At 45.9% G+C, this 24,227-nt stretch overlaps 1 protein-coding gene across 2 annotated transcripts in view; it reads right to left on the reverse strand.

Moving 5' to 3' along the window:
• The window catches only part of STAG3 (STAG3 cohesin complex component), a 1,426,160-nt gene that overhangs the window by 1,285,741 nt on the left and 116,192 nt on the right, over positions 1-24,227 (reverse strand). For both annotated transcript variants that reach the window (XM_078669437.1, XM_078669436.1), the window contains exons 2-3: positions 16,034-16,246; positions 15,304-15,412 (exon numbers count right to left, since the gene is read on the reverse strand). In XM_078669437.1, the coding sequence (XP_078525563.1) occupies positions 15,304-15,412; positions 16,034-16,227 (303 nt within the window). In that variant the 5' untranslated portion in view covers positions 16,228-16,246. The remainder of the gene's footprint in view (positions 1-15,303; positions 15,413-16,033; positions 16,247-24,227) is intronic.

Genomic DNA, 24,227 nt, shown 5'->3' on the forward strand with positions numbered 1-24,227 from the left:
GGGAGAGGGCGACTAGGGCAATAGGGTGGACGCAGGCACACGACGAAACAGACGCCAATGTGGTACTGCTCCTGGTTGAAGGAGCTACACAAACTACGTGGGTTCCAGAGATGGGACAACATCGGTATCTCCGTACTGGGGGACCTGGTGAAGAAAGGGGAACTAAAGTCCTTCCAGGTTTTGCGGGCGGAATATGGGCTGCACCACACACAGTACTATAGATATGCGCAACTGCGACATGCATGGCGGGCGGAGGAGGAGGAGGCGGCATTGGCAGGGCCCCTGCCGGAGTATGCACCACCGGAGGGACACCTGTTGCAGGAACATATCCCATGCAAGGCAGTCTCCCTGACGTATAAAAAACTGATCAATAACACACCGGATGGGTTAGTAAAACTTAAGAGACACCTGAGAGCAGGATGTAGGGGAGATGGATACGGTAGACTGGGACACAGCCCTGATGCACCCGAGGGAAGTTGCCATCAAGTCCCGCCTATGACTTATTCAGTATAAAATTCTGCACAGGGTCTATTACGACAGGGTACGTCTACACCGTATGGGGAGGGCTACCGACTCGCAGTGCCTCAGGTGTGGTCAGGAGAGGGGGATTTCTACCACATTACTTGGCGGCGCCCCGTCATACAGAACTACTGGAAGGAGGTCTTGAGGAAGCTGGGGGAGGTCCTGGAGGTCACCCTGCCGCTAGTCCCCAAACTGGTCCTGCTGGGCATGACGAATGATGTCGACCTGAGCCGCCCACTTCTGATATTTGTAAATTTGGCCCTGGTGGTAGCTAAGAGGGATACGGCGAGGGCGTGGGGGCCTCTACCCCGCCAAGGCTGGACGAGTGGTGGAGGGGCATGAACCTATACATGGCAGCAGAGAGGGTCACATACAAGGCAAGTGGGTGTCCTAAGAAGTTCAATAGAGTGTGGGGGAAATGGTGCAGTTATCATGGCCTGGATGGAGGACTGTGAACCGGGGGGGTGGGGTGTTTGCCCGCATTGGAGAAGTAATGTACAGCCTGATGGAGCGGAGGATGGTAGCATGATTTTGTGGGAGGGGGGGGGGGGGGGGGGGGGGGAGGAGGATGGGGGGACGAAAGGGTGGTGTTTGATGATCTATTGTGACATGCCAGTTGTATTCCTGCATTGTAAAAAGCAAATAAAAATATTTAAAAATAAAAAATAAAAAAATTCTCCATGAAGATTAAAACCAAGGAAGATACGTATACAGGAGGCGCCTGACCGCCGAATCAGCATGGGCGTCAACGAGAGTGACCCCATCAAATGGCATATCTCTAAGCTGCTCCTGAACATGCTTTGGGAAAACGCCAGCATGTAACCACACTTGGAGTCGTATGGCAACCGACCTGGCCATAGTACAACCCACAGAGTCTGTGGTGTCCATGGCAGTTCGAATTGAAAAGTGCCTCATATCATGGCCATTACGGATTAGGTGGGCCACATCGGTACGAGAGTTCGCCGGCAAGGAGGGGAGGAGCCATTCAACAGCATCCCAAAGGGCAAATTAAGCCCGAGCAAATACACACAACGTGTTGAGGGAACGGAGTCCCGAGCTGGCAGATGCAAACACATCCCGACCATATGACTCCAACCACTGAGACTCCCGAGTGGGAGGATGCAACGGAACAGGAGTCACAGAGAGAGCTGCCTGAAGCACAAGTCCTCCAGCAACAGGATGGAGGGTCAAACAGGCGGGAGCAGGCAGAGGGCGATGTGCCACAGCACGATCCACGGGGTCCCCCGAGAGGGGACGTGCCCATGTTCCGAGAAGGATGTCAAACAATGACTCTGCAAAAGGTAACATTGGTTTCATGTTCCCCGCACCCTGGTGGAGAATATCCAGCAAAGGCTCCGAAGGACTAGAGACTGAGGCCGGCTCCATCCTTAAAATGACTGCAACTCTGCAACCAGCCCTGACGAACGTCCCGCTAGCCCCCGTGGCCCGCGAGGAGGTGAGAGCAAGTCATCAGTAAGTGATGGACGCAAGCTAAACCGGTCACTTAATAGAGGCTCAGCAGCAGGATGAGTAGGCCAATACTCCACTGGCGCCTGCGCTGTAGAGCAGTGAAAGAACTCAGGGGATGGTGAACCCACCGGGACCACATCCTCCACCAATAAAGCTGGAGACGGTACTGGCGTCGAGCCGGCATCGGAGACCTCTGAAAAGGCTACGACTGGCAGAGTGGAGCAAGCGTCGGCAACCTCCGAACAGGCCTCGACCGCCCAAGGCGAGCCGGCGACCTCCTAAAAGGTCTCGACCCCTTGAGTGGAGCCTGCAACCTCCGAAGAGGCTTCAACTCATTGAGCCGGCGTCGGCGACCTCAGAAAAGGCCTCGACCGCTTGGAGTCGGACCGGAGTCAACTCAACATTCCCCGAGGTGGAAACCTGCGGGAAAGTGTACGCCGAAGCGGTGTAGTGCACCGCGCCGCAGCCACCTCCAGCGATGCTGCAGGGAGCCTCGGAAGGCTGTGCGACAGCGCTATGGAAGGGCTAGACGTCGTGGGAAGCCCCTCCGGGCCATGTCCCGACGTTTCGGCGACTCTGGTGTCAGAGTCAGGGCACTCAGTTGGAGCCAAGGGTAAACCTGCCGGCGGTGTCCCAACCGGAGTCCCTACCCCCCCTGTGGGGGACGGAGGCGCGCCAGGGAGTGGGGGGCAAATGTTTACCTGCGGTAGGCGAATGGAGGCGACTGTCCCGGGACCTGCCCTGAACAAGAACGTCCTCCTGTGAGGACTGGCGCCGCGTGGACGACTGCTGGAGAAAGAGACCTACGTCGCAAGGGGTCCGTTCGCTACATCCGGGCAGACAGCAGCTTCATGCGGCGTTCCCGCAGGGATTTCGGCCGCAGCTGGTGGCAAGTGGCGCACTCCACGGATTCATGGTGCTCTCCCAAGCACCACATACAGATGTCGTGAGGGCCCGTCGCTGACCTCTGTAGAGAACAGGACCGGCACGGTGTGAAGCCGGCAAGGGGCATCGAACACACTGTTCCTGGACGCAAAAGGCATCGAAAAGGCCTGTAAGTAACAAAAACAGGCCCGAGGTAGTACTTTCCCGGATCCGCGTTAGGACGCTGAAAAGAATAAAACTGACGTCAGCACACCGGGAGGGGCTTATATGACTCCATTGACGTCACTTCAGTTGACGACGTCAGGACAGAGCCGGGCGACGCCGCCTCCCGACGTGCAGAGGTATTGCTTGGGAAAAAAGATTTTCAGAATCCAGTCTGACGCCTGGGGAGATATTCCAAGTTAAGGAATCTGCAGCTAGATGTCTATCAGATATTGGTTTACACCCAACTGGTACTCTTAATTTACTTGCAAGTCCCTAGTGATGTGCTAATACATGTACCCAGGGCCTGTAAATTAAATGCTACTAGTTGGCTTGCAGCCCTCATTGTGCCACCCTCTCAGGTAGCCATTTAAAACATGTTCAAGGCATATCACTGCAGCCTGTAGTGCAGTTTAAAGCTGCCAATACAACCTGGTCAGATACACCTTTTGACAGGCCTAAACCTTACTATTTAATACCTATAAGTCACCCCTACTGTATGCCCAAAAAGCCCATAGGGAAAGGTGTGCTTTTAACTACTGTAAGGCCATTTAATAAATGCTAACTTTTGATTGGGAACAGATAAGTATGTCAAGTTTGAATTTGGACTCAAAAGAATTGCAATTTAAAATACTCTTTAATGGTAAAATGGTATTTTAAGTCACAGCTCCGAAAATGCCAGTCTTAGAAATTTGGCACTTTTTAGACCTCTTTCGTGCCTGCTGCCAGTGTCCTGGGTCACATTACTGTCAATAGCTTAGCTGTTGGACTTTGTATATTCCTCCCAGACAGTGAGACAAAGGGGGACAAGATGTTGCCGGGACGGGACATCCTGACAGTCTGGCTGGGATCAGAGCTATTCCCTGCCACACTTACACTTCAAAGGACTGCCTCCATCGCACATACACACAGGCACAAACACAAACCTAACACTAGTCTTTTGTCAACCTAGACTTCTTGGAGCTTGACGGGGTGAGGGAAGACCTTTCTAGAAGATGATGTGGGGGTAGGCCAGGAGATTTCTCCCACTTCAAAAGACTGGAACCAGCTATAAATATTGGATCCTCAGGACCAACTCACTACCACTCCTGGACAGCCAGGTTTCCTAGAGGACTGCATTTCTGGTAGAGGCTTACTTACACCCCCATAGGACTGCCCTCCTGAACGAGAACCAAACCATCTCCTTGTTCCCGGTTTCCTGAGTGACTTAACAGGTCAGTTGGCTGTGTCTCTAATTCAGAACAAGTGGTCAACTAGCTCCAGAAGCCTTCCTGCAATTGCCCAGCTGACCTGCTGCAACTGGACCTACTTAGTTCCTGCTGGCCTCTGTTAAGGTTAGTACCTGATCCCCCAGAGGTGCCTCCCCAGATCATGGAACCTTGATTAGCATCAGAGTCCACTTCTCTTTAAAGAAAAAGAGAAATCCTCACGTTTTGGGCATTTTGAGACGGCAAACGGGACAGTTTGTGCAGAAATCCTGTTGCCCACAATGACCACCAACAAAAGACTATAATGAACCTGCCTCTTCGTGCTACTGCGACAACCGGCAAAGTGAGCTCCACTTCACGTTAAGGCAACAACAGCCCACAGCGACCGCCAAAGCAAAGCACCAGCAATTAGCTCCTGCAATGCCAGACAGTATCGTGGTGCTACAGTGTCAACTGTGATGGCCATCCACAACACTCTTCCTGATCCTTGCGGCCTCTCTACTTCCCTGCGAAGTGGACTCTTTGAGAAGAATAACTTTTTTTCAGCAGTCCCTGTGTCCGGCACGCACCCCATTGTGGTCACTCTAATGTTTTGACTTTGCCCCAGTATAGTATAGCAAGAAGCCTGCTAGTGGGGCTTTGTGCTTTTAGGCGCTATACTTACCCAAAACTTTCAAATGCAATATCTCCAGATTTTTATTGTTCTAGTGTCATTTTATTTATTGAAATGGACTCTTTCTACATTGGTTTGGAATTGGAACTTATCTTGTGAGTTTTCACTTTATGGCAGGATTGTGTGCAGCATTAATACTGGACACATTGTCTCCAAGTTAACCTGACAGGTTAATTTAGTGGCTTTTGATGTTTACTCCGATAAAGATTGTGGTTATTGGTTAAGTGGGGCTTCCACTGCCTCAAACAAAAACCCAATTTCTTACAATGTTAAGTCAGGTTGGGCTCAAAGAACAGTCTGTTTCCTTGGGAACACCACTTGTGCCTTAGCTAACAAAGATGTTACTTTCTCATTAAGACTGGCAATAGCAGGAGGCAGCCTCTCTGGGAATTGTTACTCAAGGAATTAAGTAGATTTACTACAGCGTGCTCCGGCAGGTTTCTCACACAAGGCTTCCAAAGAAGTCCATTTTCAGGGGGATTTAACCAGCTTCAATTCCAGGACCAGGCCAGGTTTGTCATCTTCTTCCACTCAAGGGGAGGTAGGGGTCGAGCAAGAGGGACTTCCAGAGGTAAATCTAACATCCCAGGAGGAGTACCAAGTAAGAATTATGCCTTCATCTCAGGTTAGTGAAGGAAAAATGCTGGTGGAGATGTTGCCAACCTGGCAACAGTTAATCCAAGGCAGGACAGCGTGCAACTCAGAGGTTTTTGCAGAATCAGGAGGCTCAGGTGTTAATGGCCGAAGGAGCAATACGAAGGTCTGCTTTCGACCCCACAGGAGGCCCAGAGCAATCTGTTGGGCCTGCAATAGGAGAAAGGTTTTCATCCAGTTATCAGCTTAGCTGGCCGATTTACCACCATTTCTAAATTGAGCCATGCACTTCTTGAGGGATTCTCTCAATGAAAATGATTGAACAGGCAGTATGGACTTCAAAGATGCCTACGTGATGGTCCCCATGTTTCTGCTACATCAGGGTTTTCCTTGGTTTTGCTGGGAAGACCAGATTTTAGAGACCATGGTCCTGCTTTTCGGACTCTCATCAGCCAATTGATACTTTAAAGAAGTTTCTCAGTCTGGTTCCAGACTTCCTCAGAGGCTGAGGCCTCTGGATAATTGTTTATCTTGAAAACATCCTGTTGAAGATCAAAGAATCTGATTCTTCACATCTGCAACTGTACCTACTAGGTCTATGATTTGAGATCTACGAAGAAAAGTTGAACTTGACTCCCAATTGGACCTTAAGCTTTTGGGTGTGGTCTCTCCTGGCAGTGCTTCATCTCCTGAGGTGCAGGACATCATCCACAAAAAGCGAGATGAGGGTAACTCACCTCGCAGACGCCTTATCACTATGTCCACTAACCAGGTAGGATGGCCTCCAGTTCACTTCCATTCAGACAATTTTCATGGGTGCCCTTACTATCGGGACTCGTAGTGGTTGGTGGCGATTTACCGTTGGAAGGGCCTTCAGTACTCCGACATGATTTTCATCTCAGAGAAAGCCACGTCAGAGCTACAGTGGTGACTGACCACATGGACCTGTGAAACAGAAAGGTAGTGTATGGATGTGGGACAAATTTGGTTATAGAATCGGATGCCAGAATTTCCGGTTCAGAAGCACGATATGGAGAAGTTATTACAGGTGGTCGATAGTCAGGAAGTGGGGTTGTCTCTGCATATCAACTACCTCAAACTTTTGGAGGAGGCCCTTTGTGGTGAATACCTGTGTATTGTGTTTTATACTGCTCAGCATGGACATTTTCACAGCATTACTGGGAGGTAAGAGAACACAGTCAAAGATTACTGGCATTTCTACCTAAGCAGGGCGATCTCAGAGGTGGTGGAACACCTGGTTGGTCCAATGTGGTAAGAGACTGGAACTAAAGGTTCATGAAGGAGACCAGTGACTGGAAGTTGAAGCCTAGCATACTCCACAAGCCAGGGTCAAAAGGAATCCGTTGGGGGTAGATCTCTTTGCCTTCCACATCAGCAGGTGGAGAAATATTTAAGTTGGGAAACTGAACTTTGGGGTTTGGTGACCAGATGGTTTCCTCCAGGTCAGATAGTGGGCTTTTGGAAGAAATTGGGTTATTGGCTGAGGGAGGGTGTAAACCCTTCTTGAGCAACAGTCACAATCCTTGTCAGAGTGACCACAGAGTCACTAAATTAACCTGTGCTTAATCCTCTGGTAGCTTGGCACAAAAGCAGTCAGTCTTAACTTAGAGGCACTGTGTTAAGTATTTATGCAGCACCCAAACATTAATTAAGTGAAAACACAACACAAGAAAAATTCCAAACCAATTTGAAGAGAGTAAAATGTATTAAAGAAAATGACAGAAAAATCTAATTAAATCCAATCAGTAGAACCAAAGTTATGATTTGTTCAAAGTGAGAAATAGTGCCTAAAAGATCAAAGAACCAACCACAAGTTTCTGACCACATGAGAGAACAGCAAAATCCAAAGTTAGGGCTGACTGTGATGGAGCATGGCTTGGATATACAAGCTGAATTGGGCACGCTCTCGGCTCAACTTCAGACATAGGCCATGGCTGAGGAGGAGTTATCACTGGGGAGGGCTGAACGAGGTCTTGGTGAAGCGGTCTACAATGGCGGAAAAAGCTCTGAACGGGAGATGCCAGATTTCCAGGTCGAGAAGGTAGCAGTACTCTGTAGGGAGCATGTGGTCGTAGAGTCGGTGAAGCTTTTTACCTTCGGACTTGGGCAGCTCTTTGGAAGTCTAAAACCTCCAGCGGGATGACACTTTTGGCTGTAGCCAAAGATGGCTCCACATTGCCAGATGCTATTGCTGAGAGGTCCCAAAGGGTCCCAAAGCTCTCCTCCCTGCCAACCTCGACTGTTGCTCCGCTCCATTCCTGCCACAGAACAGACCGCGGGGGTCTACAACGTTTGATTCCAGCGCCCGGGACTCCATTTCCCAGAGTCCCCGGGGCGCTTTGCAGGCGCATCATCGATTGGTGACAGGAGGCGCCTTAAATCTGCTGAAGGGCTCCCGCGCCCGTTAAAGCCCAGAAAAGGCCAGGCCGGGCCACATCTCTCGATTTTGCCGCTTCACATTTTAGTGTTGAGAACAGCCTTACCCACCGGTAAGACTGATTAAATCTAAGTCATTTGGATGGACATACTTATATTTAAAAAAAAATCCTGGGACTCTTATTTTAATTTTGGAACATCTTCGATTCACTTTATGGACTTAGTTTAGTACATTATGTAAAATCTATTTGCGCTTGTGATTTTTAAACCTAATTCTTCATACTCTAGGCTTTTTGTGAAGTGCTTATTTGTTATTTCTAAGTTTGTATAGGGGCTGTAATTTAACTATCCGTAACCCACTTAACAGAGGAAATGGGGAAAAGGAAAGCCGCTGAATTAGCCTCTGGAAAGAAAAAGATAGCAAAGTTAGCAAAGTTGAAGAAACCACCAAAAACAACAGCTGAATATTGCAATTTAGACGCAATTGATGAGCTGATAGAGGAGGTAGAATCCATGCGGTCATCAGGGAGTGTGAATAAGACTAACAGTAGGGGTAAAATCTCCTCATTACGAAAGTAAAGACAAGGGTGTCATCCCGAAGCCGGTAACCCCCACAGTTATAGTGCATCAATCAAATGGTAAAGAGCTACCTCAAACACCACATACGGTTTTACAGAAGCCAGGTCAGGGCACAGGCACTACTCCCTCTCCCGCTGGAATAGATAAAGACGGCACGGAAAGGGTTCGATACAACTCACTGAATAATAAGGTAATAACTGTTGAGTGCTCAAATAGGTCCTCGCTGCTAGAGTTTAATGATGAGAACCTGAGGGGGACTGTTTGCTAGGCAATGTTGTAACCTGCCCGAACGAGCTGCCTACACCAGAGGAACTCCTACAGAATGCCAAGATGCCCACTCATAATCTGGTTAAGGCCCTTTTTTCGAAAAACTTAATATAGTTCAAGAGGAGGTCATGGTTATAAAGAGAATGATTGAGGCACTTACAACTTGCCCCCCTCCGATCCTAGATACTATTTCAATAGTTAACCCAAGGTGAAAACTACCAATGGGGAAAAAACCAGACCCCCACTATTACTAAATGGGGACCAAAACCAACAAAACTAGCAAGGATCAACACGTAGATATGCCATATAAAGGAAACCCTCCTCTACCACAAAGAGTTATCAAAAGATCGTTGCAAAAGGGTGGGATGATAGAGAGCTTGAGTTCCCGTGAATCCCTGCAGTTTTTAGATAGAACATCGTTAATGAGGCCTCCCCCCAAAGAGAACCAAAATGGATATGTCACCAGGTCCTTGGACAACCGATATTCACCAACTCTCGGGTCCATGAGAGATAACGCGAGAATTCATTCTGGGGTAAATGAGTGGAATAGTATGAAGCACTCTAGTAGCTATAGTAAAAGGGATGAAAAGCAAAATGTGCATAGTATTTTTTTAACTAATGTACTGAGACCAACATCTAGCATAAAAGAAGATAAGGACTCCCTTTTTAATGAAGTTACTCATTGGTTCAGAAAGGTAAGGCAATGCCGGTCCATTATAAAATCAGACATAAAAAATGTATAAAGGATCCCTCAAGATACAGGGAGCTTAGATGATATAAAGGTATCTTTCTGGTCCAAAGAAATCCCAGAAAATCTAATTATCATGAGCTTAAGTTCCCACATCCTTTTCAAATCAAACATTTATATTAGACAGTGTAGAACTGAGGGATACGCTGACAACTCCCAATTTGTAAACACACAACCTTGCAGTGACCTAGAGGCAATAGATGGACTATCTCAACCTGTAGATAGACTTCCAGAGGTGAATGAAATAGTTCATTCACCCGTACAAGCTAGTCGCTACCTGCAACAAATTGATAAGCCTAAAGCACCCTTGTTAGGTACAAATCCACCAAATAAAAGTAGCCAACTAGTTGTAAATGACCCTATGGATGCTGTAATTTTTACACCTGATGTTCACCCCCCAAGAGACTTAGTGAGGGAATTTGCACTAAACCAAAACACCCCTGAAGCCCCCACACAATCTCTATCCCATCGTAAACTTAAAATTATATCTTGGAACATAGCCGGACTTATAAGAAAACTGCAAGATCCGGATTGGCAAACATATATCGCTATGTTCGATATTTGTTTGTTTCAGGAATCATGGGCTAGAGAACCCTTATTTAAAAAATGGTTAAAGGACTTTTAGTATTGAAGCATGTCAATCCGCTAGAGGGAGACTTTCAGGTGGGCTACTAGTTTGGATAAAGAATGAAATAAATGTCTGTAGATATATTATCTACTGGCACTGATGACATTTTGGGTCTTAAACTTAACTTTTTAAATAAGTACTGCATGTATATGTTTAATATATATGTTAGACCAAGAGACGCATCAAAAGAGTCCGTAATCATCACACGATTAGAGGAGGTACTTGATACAGTCCTTTCAAAAGACCTAGTCCTAATTGGTAGCGATTTTAACTGCTGCTACGAGCCCCTACAGGGAGTAAGCTCGGTTATTGAGGAACAAGATCTTGTAATGGGCATTCCTCTATTGGATACAATAGAGATGATGAGATCCACTGTTTCTGCCCTACAGTTGTTTAACTTTACTATTGAAAAGGGATTGAGAGCGTGTAACGGCAGAAGCCAGCCAGACATTCAGCGCTCACACTCTTTTTCGAGGGGGATATCTTCTTCCCGAATTGACTACATCATGATAGGTATTGGCCACTGGGACCATGTTGAGGGATTTAGTGTAGATAGCGCAAGGAAAGTTAGCGATCACTTTCCTTTGTGCCTAGAACTCTCGGAGTTTTTTTACATATCATTTTTCATCTGGACCCGCTAGGGTTCCAGATGTAATCCAACCTCAACTTGCTAATAATAGGAGGGCTCTGAAGTGGCTGGTTATTTTGGGCAATGTTGATCTTTTAACATTTGTATATAATACCTTCGCTGATTTTCTATCACAGTATCTAGTGGGGTCCCCAAGTGGCCCAATGAGAACACAAATCCATCAGATGTTGATAGAAACTATCAGGCCCCCATTTAACTAAACCAGCTTCTGGAAGTATTAAATCAAAAACCAAGGATGGTTATACTAATCTTTGGTTTGACTCTGGCTGTTCCCTTGCTAAGAGAAACCTATGTAAGGCTCTTGACACCAAAAATATCATATTGATTAGGGAAGCAAGGGCTACTTTCAATAGCGTCCAGAAAACTGCACGCAGGAAGTGGTAAGATGACTGCTGGGATGAACTGTTATTAGCTTCAATTCCTGTTCTGGAAAATTTTAGTGAATGGTTCAAAGGCAGAAAACCTGGTGCAAGATTATCATTTGGATCATAAGACTTGGTATAATCATTTTGCTCATCTTTATGCACCCCCGGCTAGTGTCTGGTTAGGTGTCTAACCCACTGACCTCTGCCAGTTCCTCCTACCAGTTGTACAGTTCTTTTTCAGGGAACTGGTAACCGTGAGGGTCCGTAGGCCCCCTCCCCATTGGTCTCCTTCTCTAGGCCTATAAAATTAATAAAACACTGGCTCCGCTCAGCAAGGACCCTGTCGAAGCCGCTCTAGCTCCATGTCTGAGTCATGAATAATGATGGGGGTCGTGGCAGCGCCTAGGGGAGTCGGCACTTGAGCGAGCAAAGGAAGGCCTCGGTCTCACGAAATGTCCGCTCCAGATCTGGGAAGTGTTCCACTGGGTCAGAGTGGTGCTGAGGGCAAACCTGCCAGTGTGGATTCAGTGGGGCCGTCCCCCACCCATGGGGCTTAAAGGCACTGCAAAACGGCTGGGCCACCCAAATATGAGGTGCATGGTCTCAAAACTTTCAGCCGTGGAGGGTAGCCAACATTTGGGGAAAATCGGATTCAAAGGTTCTGCCGACTGCAGGGCCTGCAGGTCCTGACGTATGGATGCTCCCGCATCTCATCACAAGATATTGACGGGTGCAATGAAGTCTAGGATCTCTTAGACTTCTTGTCCTTCTTGTGTTTGTGTGATTTACCTAACTTCCCCGAAGATTTTGAGAGTGATGACTGCTGTCGGGATGTGCTCCGCTAACAATCCGGGGACCATCAGCGTGAACAGGACCTCGAGTGTCAATCAGCATCGGGGAGCTTCAAAGGGCGCTCCTTCAGAACCTTGGAGCATGGCAGTCCTCGTAGGCCTTGGAGTCATGGACCTGCTCCAAGCACCAGAAAAGTGGGGTCTGTCACCGACATCTGCCTGCGACAGAGCCCAGATGGTTTGAAACTAACTGGTTTCTTAGGTGACATACCTACACAGCAGGCGAGATCTCAAAAAAGTTGGACAAAAAGCCAGACATAAACCGACGTAGTACTTCAGGCCGGATCAGAGCGGTCTAGTGCAGAAAGGAAAGAAATTATAACAGTATGCCAAGGTGGCGCCTATGTAGGTACCGCACACGTCACTTCTGGAGTGAACGATTCTACAACGAGCCGAACACCAACACCTACCAGCGTGGAGGGGTACTGTTCGAAAATAATCTGGATTGAGTCTAACTCGAAGGTAAGGAATCTGCGGCTTTAAGTCTCTAAGATAAAAGTTTCAGTATTCAACATACAAATACTGTATGTCTAGTAGTTTCTCTACAGGTAAAGATGGGTGTGTTGTTGAATGATGCCAGTTTGCCTTGATTTCAATGCAGAATTTCACAGTTATCAGAAAATAGTACTTGTCGCATGAAGAAAAGCTGTGATGAGCCAGAAGGTCCTGGTTATTGGGATATTGGTCGTATGAATTTCAGGTGCAGACAAACCTACAATGTACTCTTGGGAAATGTAGATTTATAACGTAAGATGTTCTGACTGACATTTGGAGTTTTGTTTTTTACGTAGTTTTATTAAAAAGTGAACATGAAGCCCCTTTTTTGTGCTGGAGGTTTGCATAATTTTCATCTCGCTTACATAAGGGCAGCCATCTTGGTATCGGTAAAAAAAATTCTGCCGCCCCAGGATCTTTGCGAAGACTTGAAGGAAGGCAGGGAAGCAAATGGTAATATCCTGGATTGGCAGTGCTAGTATTCAAATGTGACCCACCAGTCTCTTTCCTCACAAATAGGCAATAGATTGAAGTTCAGGTTTCTGTTTATAAATGCATGCGGTGGTGCGCATATTAAGCCCGAATTTCCCACAGGAACCAACTGATTTGAAGGCGTTACAGGCTTGGTTGAGTGGTAGTGAAAGAAGGGGACTAATCACCAAAATGTATAACGCTTCTCAACGAGAGAACGAGTGGTCGGATTCTCCCGCATTAGACAAATGGAACTTGGTACGGTGCTCCCCATGTCCCGGGAAAATTGGGAAGTCTGCTGTAAGGTGACTGGTAGTTTGAAAGCTAATTGCAATCGCCGTATTATTCATTTTAAATATCTAGACCAAGTTTATTATACTCCAGTACAGGTGAGGAAGTTTGGGCTGTGGGAGGACGCTAGATGTCCCAGATGTGGGCAGGATGGGGAGGATTTTATACACCTGGCGTGCAAGTTTGCTGTGAAAATGATGTTTTGGAGGAGAGTGGTGCAGATACTGACTCAAGTGATAATAGAAAAGGCAACTGTACGTCGGAGATAGGTCTACTAGGATATCTAAAGGGACTTAAGCTGTGTAACCTGCACATAGTTGCTATTGCCACTATTTGCTAAGCGAGTTGTAGCTATGCATTGGAATACTAGGGCTACCCCAATACTGGTTAATTTGATTAGAGATCTTGTTTCCTGTAAGGAACAACTGAATGCTTATGACGAGGAGCTACCGGAGGCCTCTAGGCCTTACGACATTTAGGCGCCCCTCACTATGTTCCTGCTAAGTCACCCAGATATGATGTAAGTGAATGTACATAAAAATACCTATTAAGCTCAAAGTGATGTTAACTGACATCGCAATGAGGGAAACTATTGACCGTATAATGTATTGTATCGTTTTCCTTATGGGTCTGTCATGTGGGAGCTGGATTCAGGTGGGGGGGGTGGAGGAGAGCTGGATTTTGTTATCACAAAAATGTTGCTATTTAATAGGCGATTGGTGTATATTGATATTACAGCATGAACGCATTAATGTCACAATTTCTTTTTTTAAGTTCAGGTTTCTGTGGTAGGACCGACTGTAGTGTTCCTAAAATTGAGCGGTCTCAGATTCCAGTGAAAATTCTTGATACCCGAGATACCGACTGGAGACGAAGCATACCGTACAATGGTGGCTGTAGCTGTAGAGCACAGTCAACTTTCAAGAACAAGAGGACCAGTGTTTGGTAATCTGGGTCTAGTGCTGGTAGTGGAGGAAATCCACCAGGAAGAGTGGTCCTCCAGATATGGGCCAGACAAGGACGTAGGTTTCACAAGGAAGCTACGCGTACTTCTTGGCCTCAGGTGGAAAAACAGGTTTGTGGTTTCCTCTGAGGAGGCTAGTCTTCAACTGCCAACTTCTCGAGGTAGGAGGATCCATCTGGGCGCTTTCGTCAAAAGGACTCCCTAATCTTTGAAGACTAACAAGGCTTTAAAACCTGAAAAAAGGAGGCAGTGTCACAAGTAATGCTACATGTCAATCCGTAAGTTATAATTAAAAGTGAGGTAAACAAATTCCTCAGGGGTCACTTTCAAGGACCTGTCCAAGGACCCGAGCCAAGACTACTCACAAATGGCCAGATCAAAGCTCTGGTATTCGTGTTAATGAGGTCAACACATATCGGCAGGTTCTGCTCTGCAACTTAACTGTTATGGTTGAGCATGAACCAGGAACCTACCAGCTAAAGTCAAACTTGCGCCAGAGCTGAAAACCATGGCTGGACATGACAGCATGGGTCTGTCACAGGATGAGACATCTTCCCATATATCTCCAGACTCATAATGTCCTCAGCCATATAGGAGGACAAAGCATTACCTTTCAGGGAAGATGCAATCACCACCACAGGCATGGGGACTTCCTAAACACAAGACCAAAACAACCCTGGTGCCCTTGGACTTTTCTTTTTAGGCAAGTCCTGAAGTAGCGTTTTTAGTCAAACATACTGTGTAACAACTAAATTTTGCCTTACAAATTTGCTGCATTTATTTAAATAACGTTTAAAAGTTAAAATTATTTTCAACAAAAAATCCTTTAAGAGTGCTGAACATAAGTAGACAAATTCTATTGTGAATGAATGCCATAGAAAAACCATAAACAATAGATACAAAAAGGGCAGAAAAAAGTAAAAATTTCTCTTCCACCAAAAATACAGTTCCTCCATATAGTTGCATAGGCACAATATAGTTTACTATACAGAAGGGTGCCAACAAATGGAGAGGACTACAAACAGTAATTATCAACAATGATTACCTGTGTCTTGCTTGGGGGTGTTTTTGTCATCCTCTTTACGCTTTTTTTCAGGGTCTCCTCAAAGTCACTGCCAGTGTCTGACTGAAATTCAGACTCATTGCCGAGATCCCTACAAAGAGACAACCCACATTAGAAAGAAACTCCATCAGAATATTCTTCTATAACCTAATGCTGGTCACCATACGGCCAAAGAACTTGAATAATGTGGCGATTCTCTGACTTCCCTCAAAGTCCTTTCACTAAGTGTAAAATATTAGACTTTGTCACAAGATACCAACATTAAAAGTAACCTGAGCTTGTGATGCTTCAAACAAGGCCAAACAATGTCCGGCATGGACACAAATTGCACACCTATTGACCGCCAGAAAGAGGGTAGAGATTAATTCAGTACGGGGAGCCGATTTCATTTCAACGTTTGAGAAAGGTAAATCAAAGGGGTAATTTTTGAGTAGGTCCATAGACTGAATTCCTAAATTAAAAGATGTTTGTGTGCTGGGTAGAAATCCTGTATTTAATGGCTAGCAACTCATAAAAAAAACAAGGTTGCTGTAGGCGGCAGCTAATTAATTTAAAGGGCACACTTCTCACTCACAAAGGAGATGAGATGGCTAGAGAATGTTGACAATAGGTAGATCGCCATACTGAACAAAGCTTTATACCTTTAATAGGTTAAGTATGCATAATAAGCTAATAGTAAATTTGTGTTTAAGTAACATTTTAAGACACTCACTGCACAGAAGGCGCATCAGAGCCAATGAGGGACTCCATGTCTTCTAACATCTGGACTGATGGGCTGGAAATCTCAGAGCTGCTTGCCAAGAACCCACGGTGAGGCTGCCCTCGTGGCGACATAGCCCTGGAAGGCCCTGAGCCAGACTCGGAGGATGAGCACTCCAAGATACGGGTAGACCGCCTTAATAGCATCCTTTAACGCAGTGCCTTGCTGTTGGGAATAATAAAACATACAAAAAGCAGATTAAGATAATAGGGTCACACAGACTGCTTTCTCATTGAATAAGGTGGGAGCAGACATAGAATGCTTAATGATCCATGCATTATTAAACAGCATTCAACACCACACTCCTTGAGGGTTCCCCAATAATAAGACAAGTCAACTTGTACTTACTTGCACAAAGTCATAACCCTCAAACACTGCCCACATACTTCAAAGGCTGGGAGGTTTATCGTCCCAACCTATTCTCCCATTCTCCTTTCAGAACTACAACCTTTAATACGAAGGTTAGAGCTTGACCTGTATTAACCTATGCCCAATAATTCTTCATTGAGTCCCAGGAAGACAATACTTCAAATTCTGGAGGCTGGGATTGCACTTCTAACTCGCTCTTCAATTAAGCAAAGGCTACTAAATCCAAGGGCTCTGGGCCTCTATAACCTACACCCAACTAGACCTCAACCATACTCAGGAACCATCAACTGGGTCTTATGCATCATTCGCCAACCTAGTCCTTGCGCCCTCCACTATGGTCCAAAGAATTTAAAAAGATCGTCCTGCATGCGTAGAGCCCAAATTCACACAAAGGAGGGTTGATCCAACTCTCTTAAATCCAGTCTTTTACTCGATGATATTAGTGACCTCACAAATATCTCACATGAGTGAGCTTTTGGCACCCAGGTAAATTAGTGCTCTCACCACATTTCTTGGATATATTTGTTGAGTCCTCGCCCACAGGTACTACCTGTGGCCTGCTTCATCATTGGAGCCACCCCAACATCATCTAGTGAGTGGGCAGACTCTATGCGTTTGTAAGTGGAGCACTTAAAAAGGTAAGGGATTTAATGAGCGAGTTAGAATTGCCTCGTAGATCCTAAAACTACGATGTCATGAGTAAGGTCTTCGGCAAGATTAAAAACAGTGAGATGTCATAAGGATTCAATGATCCTGGACATCAAAAGTTCATGTTTCAGCCATGTAACTGCCCCTACGGGTCAATTGGCTTTCTTCAGGACAAAGATGTTGCTATGTTAAATCCCTGAGTGGTATGGTTAAGCTTCCCAAAGTATTATTTCAATGCAGTCATAACAATTTAAAGAAGCATGCACACAAAAATACAAACCATACTTAAGAACCTTTCCTTGATATGGTCATAGCTGAAAAGAGAGAATAAGCGACACAGTCATGAACCATTAAGACATTCCATGGTGGATGTCATATTGCTAAGGTACAATATCCCTTTAGAGGGTGATAAAGCATGCCAACACTTGCAATTCACCTTACAATGTGTCAAATCTAATTGCTCAGTCACAGATATATAAAAATAGTAGGTCCAGTAGACAGATGAAAAATAAAATGTACATTGACGGTGTACAGCATGCACACACAGAGTGGCAATAGCATCATTCTACCTACATGGAGGGATGGTCCCTATAGTCAAACACCCGGAAAGAGGACAACTAATAGTTTGCTTTGCAGTCAACTTTGTCAAATGATCCTACTAATCGTGTGAGGGTCAAGAGTTTAAGGTACTTATTTTGTCCAAGGATCGTGTCTGTGACATGACCTGCATCTATCCCTGCAACCATTGATGTTAGCTTGCCTTGCGCTCAATGCCGTTTAAAATGGCTTGCCTGCTAACGTCACATGATCAGCTTTTGTCTGTCATGTGATCGGATATGCTAATGTATCTTGTGAGCCTAAAAGAATAGGCAATGCTTTTGGATAATTTATGTAAACAAAGCGTTCACCCATAATGGTGTTCAATGTATAGTAGAAGAGGAAATGACTTAGGAGCATGGTTTATGGTTACGGCTGGGGACTCAAGAATGTAGTCCTGCCCTCACTGGTGACATCTGTGCAGTGGCACATCAGTGCAGGAGAGCTGGGAAACGTGGTTCCAGTGCCTGCCTTCGTAATAACACGCTCTCCTGGATGATGACGGCTGCACAAGTCAGCCACACATAGGAGTTGGGTGCTAGGAGTGGTAGTCCCAGTATCTGTGCTCATGTTCACATTGCATCAGTGTCTCCTTTGACCCTTTAAAAATGGTCATTTGACACAATGTCTAATTATTAAAGACATTATGTTTTCCAGAGAGCTTCCTACTGTCTCGGATGGCTATATCCAAAGAATTCTAAGCAGTCCCTCTCTTCTATCTATTTCTCCCACCTCTACCCCTATTACCCCTGCAACAAACACACCTCGAGTACTCCTAGATAGACTGGAGAAACTCAAGAAAAAGCAAATCAGAACCAACCTACATGCACAAATGTAATAGAATTCTACTTGGCCTACAGATCTGCAATATTCTTGCCATTTTTACACAAGACCTCAAATTTCGCACTGGGTTTGGCCATCTGGCAACAACTTGCTCACACCAGTGGGTGGTTTTAGGTATAGACACATCAATCGAACATAGCCGCAAGGAATTGGAAAAAAAAAAATTGCCAAACTTGAGAAACTCATCCTTGAGGATAGAACACTCACTGATGCAAAAAACCACCTTGAGAAAATCAATTCAACAATCGCCACCTTTACCACCTTTGAATTAAACAAAACAATCAACAAAATACAAAAGACATTAAAAATTACGACAAAGAGAAAACATACCCCGACCTCGGAGACAAATTTTACAATACCTCATATCAACGACCTAGAACACGTAACTGAGGGAGATGCTGAGAATCAAACTACAACTTTCTCTGACTCTTCCAACAAATAAGTGGAGGATTTGGGCCCTGGTGATGGGAGCAGTATGGCTAGGAATACAAAGAGACCCACCACCACTTCTACTCCCCCCCCCTATTTTTAGACAGGCGCTGCGGATGCGGAAGTAGTAGAACAAGGACCAACTGCCAATACCAACACCAAACCTGCCGGAAGTTCTACCAATGGGGTCCTCCTCAGTAACCAATCTCGAGAACAACCCAGAACCAAATAAACTGATCCCTATCTTTAATCTCTCCAAACACATCTTGTCTTCACAAGAAATCTCCCTTCTGAACAAAGGTCTGTCTTTTGCCCCCACAGATTGAAGCAATTTCTTTGACCTCCAAGAAAATCTCCTTCAATTATTCAGAAGAATTCGACAAACAATTTTTCATGGATAGACCATACATTGCTCACATAACCCATTCCCCCTTTCATCCCTCCTCCAACTTCCACCCCCTGGCTGCTCTCAAGCCACCAGAAATACTATCATTTGTACGATTAGTCCTCCAGGAATTCACGGTGATCAAAAATGAATTTGAATATATCACATACAATTCGACCTTTGCAGAGATACAGGCACTGCTCAACCTTAGAAACAGCACAATGTGGTGATCAAACCACCAGATAAAGGTGGCGGCATTGCAGTCATGGACAAAGACAAATATGACATGGAAATACCTAGACAATTTTCCAACTGCTCCCACTATCAGCCACTTACCAAGGACCCTCTACCCACCTCAAATCTAAAATCCAAACCGTGACCAACCAAGCTAGATTAATGTAAGAAAGTGCCCTTTTTCTGCATGGTTGCCCCCACTTTTTGCTAAACTGCTGAAGTGCTTTGACTGGTTGTGCACTGGGTTCCTGCCAAACAGGTACCCAGGGTCTATGTTCTTTGCCTAAAACTACATTGAAAACAAAACCCAATTGGCACTCTTTGGTCAAGGTCAGTCCCTTATAAACGGTACCACAGGTACCAAGGGCACTGTGGCCAGGGAAGGCCTCTAAGGGATGCAGCACTTATTGTGCCACCCTTAGAAGCCTTGTACCTTTACACACACACACTGCCATTGCAGGCTGAGTGTTTTAGTGCGGAACAAAGTGAAGAGTCGACATGGCACACATCCCTGTGTGCCATGCCGACAACCCACTGCCCTGGCACAGGTCAGCCACCCCTCTAGCTGGGTGCACTATACCAGTGGTGAGGGTACAGGTGAATGAGCCCTGTACCCCTACAGTGTCTAAGTCGATTCTTAGACATTGTAAGTGCAGTAATGCCATTAAGAGTATATGGTGCTGGGATTTTGTCACTACGAACTCCACAATACCATAATGGATTTACTGAAAACTGGGAAGTTTGGTATCAAACTTCTCAGCACATTAAACCCAAACTGATGCCAATGTGGTATTTAATTAAAAATGTACACAGAGAGCATCTTAGAGACGCTCCCTGAAAAAAGACCCAACACTAGTGTCCAGGCTGAGTTGTTGCTCGCCAGCTGCCACCACCAGGCATGTTTCTGGCCCCCTGGGTCGAGAGCCTGCTGCTGTCAGGGTCTGACACAATGCACATCCTGGGACGAGGTGGCAAGCTTCCTCCCCCAGGATGGGCAGGGTCCACGAAGGGGAAGCTTCAAAGGCCTGCCACCTTTCTGAGCTTCCCCTGGCCTTTTGCTGCTTCCAGCAACTGGCCCCCACCGGTTCTGGCCCCCACCCGTTCTGTCCCCCACTTTGGACGTGAGAAAATCCGTGAAAAACGAGTGAGGAAGGGAGGTGTGCTCACCTTTGCCAACCCCACCCATAAGGTGGGGGAGGCGAGGTGAAGCACAACTCTCAGTCCCCGCCATCTTGCAGATGAGGGGAACCAGCCAACCAGAGTGAGGCATATGCCCCCCTCCCACTGGAGACTGGCATAATAGTGGGTGTACCCACCACAAGGAAGGGACCCATTGGTCCCAAACTTTACCTACCTGTAACACCCCTAAATGTAGTATTTAGGGGAAACCCCGAACCTTGCCTCCTCAGACAAAAACCAACCAAGAAGAAGGACACGAGAGCTGTACTGAAACTAAGAAGAGGAGGACGCCTACTGACTTGGCCCAAGCCCTACCAGCCAGCCCCCACCTCAAACCTGCTCCAGTGGAATTCCGGTGTTTCTGCAGCCAGCAAACTCAAGAACCCAGAGGACCTGACCGGTCTTAAAAAGAAAACACTGTCCCCGTGAGCACCGGATTTGCTAACCAAGAGACTCAGACTCCAGCCAAAACTGAGTCTGCACCACTCTGCACCAGTTGCCCACAGTCCAAGTTAGAGTGGCTCTACACCACAAGGTCTCCCCCGCAATCCTGACTTGAGATCTTGTGATCTCTGACCTGCCTCGAATCTCCAAGCAAAGCCTGCAGCCTCTTTCTGGTGGATCACCACGACCGGAGCTGGTAAGAAAGCCCCATGCCTAAAGACACCCCTGCACCCGAAGTCCCACGGCCTTTGGTGGCCCAACCAATGGTGTCCCAGCATCCCCAGGCATCCCAACTTACCTGTCCAACTGGCTGTCATCTCCAGAAGATCTTTGTCCCAGAGCCTGCAGTCTGTGTTGAAACTGGAGAATCCCAGTTGAAATCAACAGGGCACCCGACACCAAACTAGCACCCTACACCCAGCCGCCTCTGCGCCGCTGGGGGTGTACTTTGGATGCTAAATCAGATCCCACATTGCCCTGAGCTAAAACCCAGGAGCTTTGCTTCCACAACCTTGTGGCCTGCTCATGAGCACGCACCAACCGGAGACCCTCTACCCCCATTTGGCCTCAGCACTCTGCACCTGGCCGCCCTAGTGCCACTGAGGGTGTTTTGAGATTGCATCCTTAACCCTGGGGGAACCCTGGTTTTAACCCCAGAATACCAAATCCCACAACAAAGTACTTACCTGTTAACCGATAACTTTATCGCTCTCCATAGGAATACATTGACTATTTTTCCTTGAAAAATCTTTCAAATGTGGAGTTGGTTTTTGCATTGAACTTTTAGAAAACTCCAAAGAAATAAATATTGCTTACTTACCTTTTCTCTAGGAAATGTCTCAGTGTGATATCTAGGTGTATCACACAGAGTGGAAAAAGTAATCCAGGAAGTAATCTGCACAGTAATTCAAAGTAGTCTAACAGTAATTTCCACTGTATTGAAAGCATTTACAAACCTGTAATACCGTCATTTTCATTCAGCTTGCTTGTATTGTTCAACCTGCCTTGAAAATAAGAATATACATTTACCCGTGCCAGGCTTGCTGGGTTCTAGGAAATAAATACAACTAAATAATATTTCTATGCACATCAAATTTTTCTGAGTTCAGTCTTTCAGTGTGTGACATCCTTTGCTGATTGAGTGTGTACAACAAATGCTTAACACCATCGATGCGGTGCATTTTCCCGCTGTGCGCTGGAAAATTAAAAAAAACGCGGTTCATGACGAGCTCAGCTCGTCATGAGTGTACAAGAGGTGTACTTCATGACGAGCTCAGCTCGTCATGAGCGTAGAAGGTGTTAACACTAGCCTCTGATGAAGCCTTACTGCTCGCCCACTCTACCACAAATGGAGAGTAAGGTGCTATCTACTTTTACCTCTGCCTACCTTTGGGGTTCCGCTGGACTTTGCGCATGCTATACCTCATTTTGGTATAGTATATAGAGAGCCAGCTTCCTACAATTAATAAACCTAATAACTGAAAGAGAGTTCTCCTTCTTGAATAACCAACATCCCCGCACGCCTGTTATCTATGTACTGCTAAAAATACATAAAGATGCCATTAGCCCACCCAGACGTTCCATAGTCTCTGGATGTGGGTCGATCCCTGAACCATTTGGCAAGTATATAGATGCGGTGACTAAAGAATTTGTTCCCCACACTGACACCTATGTTAGAGACAGCATGAACCTCATGAATCGGATTGAGGATAAACTATTTGACACCTAGACAGAACTGATGGTTGGACTGGACATGACGATGGCCTACTAATTATCCAAAATCTTCTGGATACAAGACCCAAACCCAACTGAGTTTATCATGGACTTAGTCAAGATTGCGCTCAGCAACAACTATTGCCTGTACAGAGACACCTTTTACCTACAAGTTAAGGGTGTATCCATGGGGGCTTGTTTTACCCCCAATTTTGCAACCTTCTATGTACATTACCTTCAGATAACCCAGATTCTGACTTCCCTTTTTTGATCATATATGCTTCCCGGCGAAGATACATAGATTATATTTTTATTATGGCAAGGAAACAATGAAACTCTTGAATCCTTCATGGAATACCTTAACCATTTCCAACCACAACTCAGGTTTACCTCAGAATCCAGGATCAATGATCTACCTTTCCTCGACCTGACTCTCCGTGTAGAAGACGGTAAAATAGAAACTATTTTATTCAGGAAACCAACTGAATGCAATACCCGGTTACTTTATTCCAGGTACCATCCACGCTGCCTCCATGATGGCCTTCCATATGGTCAGTTCCTCCGCATTAGGAGAAACTGTAAATGGAAAAAAGACTATTTCCGAGAAGCTGCCATTCTCACCACTAAACTCATCCAACCTGGCTACCTACGTCGCTTGGTCTCCGGGGCCCACAAACGTGCATGGTACTGTCATTGAGACATTCTAATCACACCAAAGGAAAGACTAAGAACAGACGCATCTCTTTTGTCTCGACCTTCTGCCCTTCTAGCAACAAGGTGAGCAAAATCATCAAGAAAAACTGGCATATCTTTCGCACACACAAAGCTTTCCCAAGAACTACCACTTTTTTCCTACAAAAGAGGAAGTAACTGAAGAGAAGTTAAGACGCATGTACAGTAAGACTTCTTTATTAATGCTACAAAGGTCGTAACTACCAGTCCGCCAAACCCCCGCACCCCTACCGTTCACCACGAGTTCCACACAGGGAACTCCACCAACATTCTAATCCAACACACCCCCCTACCTACAAACAGAATGATCAAGAGAAACAAAAAAGAACAACAGTTTTCATAAACTATGAGAAAACAACAGCAGTGGTTAACAAGACAGAACAGTCAGCACCTGTGTTCTAGTTTGTGCAGGAGTCTACCAAAACTTATCTAGGTGTGCTCTATGTCAACACTGTGCTATCTACAGTGTCACTAAGTGCAGTGAGGAACACTCCCTCAATGCACATCAAATTATATAAATACGAAGACAGAGCACAACACCAATAGTAATCGCTGACCAATAACAGTCAGTTG

Source organism: Lissotriton helveticus, chromosome 12 (assembly GCF_964261635.1).
Source record: "Lissotriton helveticus chromosome 12, aLisHel1.1, whole genome shotgun sequence".
NCBI lineage: Eukaryota > Metazoa > Chordata > Amphibia > Caudata > Salamandridae > Lissotriton > Lissotriton helveticus.